The sequence below is a fragment of the Lipotes vexillifer genome, unplaced genomic scaffold (genome assembly GCF_000442215.2).
Source record: "Lipotes vexillifer unplaced genomic scaffold, Lipotes_vexillifer_v1.1 scaffold418, whole genome shotgun sequence".
NCBI classification, from domain to species: domain Eukaryota; kingdom Metazoa; phylum Chordata; class Mammalia; order Artiodactyla; family Lipotidae; genus Lipotes; species Lipotes vexillifer.
Window position 1 is genome coordinate 6,638,078 of NW_006798629.1, and position 8,673 is coordinate 6,646,750.

Below are 8,673 nucleotides of genomic sequence, written 5' to 3' on the forward strand. Positions count from 1 at the left end.
AAAAAAAAAAAAAAAAAAAGTCAGCTGTGGTCGTCATTGTTGTTACTCCCATCATTGTTGTTAGACTGGGGAGAACCCAAGCTGCTGTGGCCACCAGGAGGCTGCTGCAGCACTCAGGGAGTAAAGCATCACTCCTAAGTCATGTGACTCAAAACAGGCCACCTTTTCGTTCTTCTCTGGGCCTCAGTTTTCTTGTCTGTAAAATGGGGATGTCTTTCACTCATGGGGTTATTGTGAGATGCAGGTAAGATCAGGTTCGAGGTGCTTTGTAAACTACAATAGAGGCTCTCTTAGCTGTACAAACAGTGGGTAACCATGTCGATTAACTTAAAATCAACTAAGTCAAGAAATGATTTTTACAAATGGTACCTTCTTACTGTAAACATTTTATTATAAGTTAAAATATGTTAATACTCACTTATCATTCTTTTCATGTAGAGCCAAGGCCTTTTCTTTGATTATGGGGCCATTTATCTTACATAAATCACACATGTAATAGAGTTTTGATTTCTTCATAGCAAGAACTTAAAAACAATTGAAAAGTAATATGAGGGCAGATTCTTTTATATTTTTACCCAGACTTTCATAGTTGATTCTCCCACGCTTAATTAAACAGAAGTTTGTTCAGTGCTTGTTTAACAAGTCTTTCCAAAGTATTCAACATACTTTTCATAGGAAATAAAACTGCCTTCTGTTCATGTTCGTATTGCATTGTTTACATACTCGTATATAATGATAAATCTCAGAACAACAGCACAAGCAAGCTTGGGAATGAACACCAGTGACTGATGGGAGCACCAGCTCCCCGGGAGGCCCTGGAGTGTAATGGCGCACAATCTAGAGAGCCTGGGAGCCTCACCTGCTCAGGGGGTTGTGGCTTCAGTCAGTTTACAGAGAGAGTGGAAAGTGTCCAGCAAGCTGAGGAAGTGGACATTAGTTGAGAGCCTCTGTATATGTAGAGCTGTACATTAAAATTTAACCCTGGTTCGTGATGTTTTAAGAGTAGTGAGGTAGAAATTTCAAGACGCTGGAAACCTCTTAGGGAATAACTATTCTCACTGAAAACAATTTTTAAAAAAATTCAGGGCTTCCCTGTTGGCGCAGTGCTTGAGGGTCCGCCTGCCGATGCGGGGGGCGCGGGTTCGTGCCCCGTTTCGGGAGGATCCCACGTGCCGCGGAGCGGCTGGGCCCGTGAGCCATGGCCGCTGGGCCTGCGCGTCCGGAGCCTGTGCTCCGCAAATGGGAGAGGCCACGACAGTGAGAGGCCCGCATAACGCAAGAAAAAAAAAAAAAAAAAAAAAAATTCAGATGGTTTTAGCCCTCTGCTTGTGAGGTTTTGTAAGGTTTTTTCCTCCTTACCTCTCCTTTCCCTGCCCTGGCATATGAACAGATGAGAACCCAGCGTATATCCACAGATAGGCATGGGACTTAAGCCGGGTAAAGAGGGAAGAGGGGACCGATGGGAGGATCCCTGATTTGATGACTCAGGTGAAGGTGAAGGTTTATGAAAGATGGGGAATTAGAGAAAGAGCTGGAAAAATGGTGGAGGGGGTGGTCGGAGAGTGACTTGTGTGACATTGAGAGTATGAAGGGGTTATACTTTACAGTGTTGACAAGACCTTAGGACATTACTGTGGGAGCGGGTGATTAAGGTAGGGTGGAGGACGAGATCTTTGGAAGAGAGAAGCTCAAATCATTGAGGCCAGCATATTTGGAAGCATAATCCACGTGCATGTTGAAATTGATGGGAATTAAGAATGGAGTAGTATGAGGATAAAAGCATAAACCAGGAGACGCATTCATCATGAAATGGAGGAAAATGACTCTGGAACTAATAGATGACTAACAATAAGGGATAGTGGGTGATATGATCTGATGACAGGAGATTCAGACCTGAGGCTTGGGGAGGAGAAAGGGGAATGCACAGAATGTAGCAGTGGGGCAAGGAGGACCTCAGCCCCATCCGCACACCCAGTGATACAAGGACCATGGGAGAAAACAGCCTGACTTGAGAGGTTGCAGGGAAAACTGCGTCCTCGGGACAGTCAGGTTTTTGTTAGCACAAGAATGAAGGGAACGTTCAGGATACCGTGATTTCACTGATGGAGGGTTTTAGAGATTAGGAAGGAGTAGGAGGTAATAGGAGGCAGAGTAAGGAGTGTCTGGAACTTTGCTGGGGACGAGAGTGCCCACTGTCAATATTCTATCCACCATTATACTGGAGGTCCTAGTCAGCTGGAAAAGACCAGAAAAAGGAATAAAGGGTTTTAGAATGAGGAAGAAACAGAACTCATTATTTGCAGATAATATTATTGTCTAATGAGAAAATATTAACAGAATTACATAAGTGTAAGATGAATGTACTCAGTGCCACAGAACTGTACACTTAAAAAAGAGTAACATGCGTTGTGCAATCTTACTTCTCCACTTTATGTTACGTGTTTTGTTTTACTTCTTTGTTTGATTTTGAGTTTTTTGGTAGACTTTTTTTTTTTTGAGGAAATTGACAGCTGATTTTAAATTTACATGAAGGAACAAAGAGTCAAAACACTCTTGAAGAAGAAGGCAATGGGGAGATTTATACCCTACCAGATATAAAGGCTTGTTACAACTACAATTATTAAGACACAATGGTATTGGCAGAGGGACAGACAAATTGACAAATGGAATATGATAGCTTAAAAGCAGATCCATATATATATGGAAATTTGATAGTTGATAGAGGTGACATTGAAGATCCCTGGGAAAAGGACTGCTCAGCAAATGATTCTGGGACTGTTGGTAGTCCACGTGAGAGAAAACCAAAATTGTATTCCTACTTCACATCCTATACAAAAGTCATTCCAGGTGAATTTAAAGACAAATGGAAAAGACAAAAGTTTAAGCCTTTCAGAAGAAAATACAGGAGAAAATCTTTGACTTCACAGAGTAGGGAAAATTTTCTCAAAGATTCAGAAACATTCTATGCGTAAAGATGATGGTAAAAAAATTAAGAGTTTCTGTTCTTCAAAAGACAGTATAATACAAAGAAATTGAAAAGACAAGGTGGGAAAAGTAACTTAAAATCTACTCAACTGAGGGACTTCCTTGGCGGTCTAGTGGTTAATATTCTGAGCTTCCACTGCAGGGGGCATGGCTTCGATCCCTGGTTGGCTTAGTATCCAGAATGTATAAGGAATTCCTGAGTAACAGTAATAATGACAATAGAAAAATGAGCAAACAGTCATTTTATAGAAGAGAACACACAAATAGTTAACATATGAAAACATAACCTCAATAACCCAGGAAATGGAAAATAAAACCATAATGAGACACAATTAGATTAATAAAGTTAAGTCTGACAGAGCCGGGTATTAATGAGGATATGCCTATTCTTGATTTAAATGGAAACATACAGCATGTTATCTATATTTAGTATATAATGAAGTGTTATATTAAAAGAAAAGTTAACTTGAGCTGTCCCAGTCCATACCTGGCCCCTTTCTTATAGTAACAGATTCCATTTCAGCAGTCTTCCTGTTTTTACGCCCCAATAGAAATCCTTTTTCAGCTGACCTGGAATGAGTTCACGGCAGCAGTGTGATGCTGTCATGCATCGTCAGTCACTGGTTCACTAATTTGAGACCATGTGCTTCATCAGGAAATTACTGGAAGAAGTGAGCTCTCAGCCTCTGACAATCAGGCACCCTTTGGGCAGCTCTGCAGTCTTGCTTGATCAGCTACAGTAATAAGCTGTTATACGGTAGAGATAATTACTCTAGGATGTTAACACCAGAGAAAATTTAAAACCAGTAATTTTACACTGAAAGACAGCCTTAAAGTTGAATTCCCTCAGTTTTGGAATAGAACGGTAAAATAAAAATAGACCAAATTTGTCATCAGAAGACGAGATTTTGGTCTTCTTGTGCCACTGACTTGCCTTGAAAGCCCAGGCGAGTCACTTGTACTCTGAGCCTCCCTCAGTGTGGAGTGGGTCTGGTCGACCTCACCTGCTTTCTTCCTGGAGCTGTTGGGAGGGTGAGGAAAGCCGGTGGCTATACAGCCCCGCCATCAAAGGAGGTTTTATACCATAATTACTGTCTTACGGACGAGAAAATACATTCAGAGGGATGAAATGTTGTCCACGGTCATTCAACCAGTTAGCAGAAGAGCTGGGATATGGACCAGGATTTCCCAAATTCCTGAGCAAGGGTCCCATGCAGCCTTTCCTTCCCTCTGAAATTAAGAATGATTTTCTTTCTCACACAGACTAAAATTTTCAGACTTTTTCCTTTTCAATTATTCACATTTTAAAATTTAGCATTTCTGGCCAAGGTATGAATGTTTTTATCGAAGAGGTACTTTACTGACAATATTTTAAATGCATGCTAGTGTTGATAAGAATTCGCTAAATGACGGAATTCCCTGGCAGTCCAGTGGTTAGGACTCCGTGCTTTCAGTGCCGAGGGCGCGGGTTCGCTCCCTGGTTGGGGAACTAAGATCCCACAAGCCATGGGGCATGGCCAAAAAAAAAAAAAAAAAAATTTGCTAAATGAGAAAATCTGCAGCACACTTGGAAGTATTATGGGCAATCTTTCCTATTCTATTCAGGAAGAGGAAACACATCAAATTACATCAAAAATCTACTATAAAAGGTGCTACATGTTATGTCTTAAAAATCATCTTGTTGATGTGATGGGGCAGAATATATTTAATAAAATCAATGCCCCCTTTTGAAGCCCACTCTTACTCGGTAAAGTTACGCAGTTTGAAAGAATCCCCGCATAAAAAGCAAGTGTCACAGCGAGTACCACTTTCTTTTCATTCTAAAAAGCATATGGCTATTTGTTGTGTAAGAGAGGGGCAGTTATACCACTCCCGGCGGATTTTACCTTCCAATTTTTGAGACATCTGCTCTGTGACAGCTATTTCTGAAAGGCTAGTGAGGGACTCCCACCGGAGCCTGACACTGGTCCCTTCTCTACACACTGCACTAGCGTGAGGATGCTTTGCTTCAAATCAAGAAGTGCAGCAGTGTGGGAAGAATACTCAAGTTACCCCTGCCCTCACAGCTTCTCTTGTCTTGTCAGTAGTCAGGACAGAATTGGAATGACAGCCCCCGCCCCTACTCGGCCCAGGGCTAAGAAACATCCCTGATCCTGCAGTGTGATGCCTTTAACCCCAGCTTGAGTCCTGCCTCCCCTCTTTAGTAGCTGTTTTATGATCGTGGGCAAATCACTTCCCTCTTCTGCTACCAGTTTCCTTGTCTCACAGAGGATAATCACACTCCTTCCTTCCTTCCTCCCAGAACTGTGTGAAGACCCAATGAGAAAATGTCTGGTAAGCTATAGAGGGCCATCCACTGTTAGCATGGTGGGCAAGCCATACATAACTGTAACGTGGGAGACCAGAGCTGAGACTCAGGATGAGGAAGGCCAAAAAAATCAGTAAAAAATGAAAACGACATAGTATTTTTTTAAAGAAACAATTTGACTGCAGGGTCATGGATTAGGAGATGACTAATAAAATGGTGGGAGAACGTGCTTTAGTGAGGGTATGATTGTTTCTTCTGATGTCTTTAACACTTTAATTGTGTGACACTGGACCTTCCACAGAGCTCTCATTAGTGCTCAGGAAGTACCCCTCCAGTGCACAGGACACTGCCAAGTCTTAGCACACCTTTGCTTATCAGGCCCTTTTCCTTTATCGTACGGGTATTGCGGTCTGGCCCCTTTCATAACTGTCACAAATGCAAGTTATTTTAATCCCTAAATTAATCAGGTTTTATTTTATAGTAAGCTCTGTTTGACTGGGTCCCTGAATTATGTGCAGCCTGTTTTGTTTCGTAGGTATTAAAACCAGGCAAAAGTGTCTTGTTTCGCGACTATGGGCTGTATGATCATGCCATGCTTAGGTTTAAAGCCGGCAGCAAACTTGCAGAAAACTTTTATGTTAGACAAGATGGAACCAGATCGTATTTTTTCACTGATGGTAAGATTGCTGGAATCTGTCTTGACTGTTGTTTCCTTGATTGCATTGTCACTGTGGTACCAGTTGGAATGGGGGGTGACTGTACCCCCCTTACAAGCACAAGGTCCCAGAACAAGCCCACTCACGTGCACCACTTACCAGCCCTGGCTGTGAGCTCACGGGCCGCCTCTGGTGACGGTGTCCAGTTAGTGAGCCGGATCAGCGGACAGGCTCTGATGTGCCGCCATGTGGATGATGCCAGGAGCTGCACTGGAAAGGGGGGAGAGCAAACCAGAATCTTCACTTCGTTCACTCAGGAATAAAGCAAATAGGACAGGGTAATGCCTTGAGATTACTTGAGTCTCAGAAAGGTAAGAAACCTTTTTCTATAAAAGTGATTGAGGGACTTCCCTGGTGGTCCAGTGGTTAAGACTTTACCTTTCAATGCAGAGGGTGCAGGTTCGATCCCTGATTGGGGAGCTAAGACCCCACATGCCTCGAGGCCAAAACATCAAAGCAAAAAACAAGCAATATTGTAACAAATTGAATAAAGATTTCAAAAATGGTCCACATCAAGAAAAATCTTTAAGGAAAAAAGTGATTGAAACTGTTTTTACACAAATTTGCTATAGAGGAGTCTTTAAAAGGTCATTTTTGATAAGAAAACCATCCAAACACTGAACATGATTTTAGTCTTTTAGGTATTTTGAACGTTAGTTTTAAGCCTGTTAAATACAGGCATACCTCGTTTTATTGTGCTTCGTGGATATTGCATTTTTCGTAAATGGGATGTTTCTGACAACCCTGTGTCGAACAAGTCTGTTGGCACCATTTTTCCCACAGCATTTGCTCACTTCATGCCTCTATGTCAGATTTTGGTAATTCTCGCAATATTTCAAACTATTATAAATTATTATATTTCCTATGGTGATCTGTGATCAGTGATCTTTGATGTTACTACTAAGACTCGCTACAGGCTCAGATGATGGTTAGCAAGTTTTAGCAATACAGAATTTTTAAATTAAGGTACACACATTGTTTTTTTAGACACAGTGCTACTGCACACTTAATAGACTACAGTATAGTGTAAACATAACTTTCATATGCACTGAGAAACCAGAAAATTCGTGTGGCTCACTTTATTGCAATATTTGCCTTTATTGTGGTGGTCTGGAACCGAACCCACAATATCTCTGAGGTATGCCTGTAATCTGAACCATAAGATAATTACCTTCTTAAGCTCTAATTTTTACATTTGTATTTCTTGAAGTGAAATATTCTCTTAAAAATAAAGCTAAAAATGAGTGGTTACCATTAAAACTACAAAACCATTAAAAATGTACAGTGAAAATTAAAAATGTACAGTGAAAATTAAAAATTTGTTTTAATGTTTTGGATTCATGAATTGTGATTAAACCAACTATAAATAATTGAGAAGATGCAATAATATCTGCAGAGTGCTTCAGAGCACATTCTTTGGCGTAATGCCCTCGATAAGAGTCTTTGTTTTTGCTACGTAGCCATTCTATTTGTTTCACTTAATGTGTAGTGATGTATTACTTGGATTAACTTTTCCTTAGGGTATGTCACCATCAGATGATGTTTTTTCTCCCCACTTTGGTCACTGATTTTCCTCTTTCATGTTAGCATAGATGAGGTGCTTGATGTAAACAAATTGAGCACACATGCACTTTGCATGAGTACAGCCAGTCTGGAATTGTGTTTCTTTTTACTCAGACTCTTGTCCTCGGGGAATCATAGTAGGGCAAGAAGGGCGTACGTACTCCAGGTTGTTCTTAAAACTTTTTTGCTTATTTATTTGGGAGTTTTTGTTTGACAGGGAGAAGAGTTCGTTAACTTTCCAGTACAAAACCTTCTTTACCTTTTAGTGTTGAGGTTCTCCTTCCATTAAGGATGCCCTGTCTCAGCCTCCCACCCCCTTCACCACTGCTCAGCGGTGCAGTGGAGTCCAGACTGCGAGCGCTGTCGATCTGCTTGTCTTCTAGAATTCCTGGCACGGCTCTTTATGGACACAGGTTACGAAGAAGAGGTAAACGAGTATGTGTTTCGTGAGACGGTGAATAAAAAAGAAGGCCTGTGTGTGCCGAGGGTTTTCCTTCAGAGCAAGTTCCGAAAGTCTCTGAAGAACCCAACTCCTGTGACCCCGCACCTGGGCCATGAGTCCTGACCTTTCACGAGGTTGATGTCTGTGCCTCCCCTTGAAGAGGAAAGTTTAAAGTCACTCTTTTTATTTTGTGTACTTTTATATTTTAACTTTTTAAAATGAATATATATACTTTTTATATTAAAAGGTAGCAAGTGTGTGTGTGTTACAGAATTGTAAATAAAATTGCAAGACCTGAAGTGGAAAGTTTTATGGTATAAAGTGATTTAGCCATGTTGTCTTAAGATTCCACAGAGGAAAGCACGAGGGCCCTGTAGCACTTAAAGAGACCCATGTCATTCATTACTCCTGAAGTCTGTAAATGTGTCTCTAGGCAGCATGTCAGACAACCCTGTGGAAAAATGAGGCCAAATAGACTAAAATAACACATCCCTGTGTATTTTTAGCTTGAAGGATTGTTCTCTTCTCTTGTTTCTCCCGTGTCTCATGTTTGCCCATTTCCCTCTGCTTTGGTTCATTTATGTGCCTCCTCAGGACCAGTGTCCACAAATGCTACTTTTGCATTGGAGGTCTCAGGAACACCCCATGGCTCCCTGCTT

General features: G+C 41.3%; 1 protein-coding gene across 2 annotated transcripts in view; it reads left to right on the forward strand.

Moving 5' to 3' along the window:
- The window catches only part of METTL6 (methyltransferase 6, tRNA N3-cytidine), a 17,000-nt gene extending 8,803 nt beyond the window's left edge, over positions 1 to 8,197 (forward strand). Inside the window, exons 3-4 of one of the 2 annotated variants that reach the window (XM_007470639.1) lie at positions 5,829 to 5,970; positions 7,956 to 8,197. In XM_007470639.1, the coding sequence (XP_007470701.1) occupies positions 5,829 to 5,970; positions 7,956 to 8,137 (324 nt within the window). In that variant the 3' untranslated portion in view covers positions 8,138 to 8,197. The remainder of the gene's footprint in view (positions 1 to 5,828; positions 5,971 to 7,955) is intronic. The other variant, XM_007470638.1, reaches the window with a different exon arrangement.
- The last annotated feature ends 476 nt before the right edge of the window (positions 8,198 to 8,673 follow it).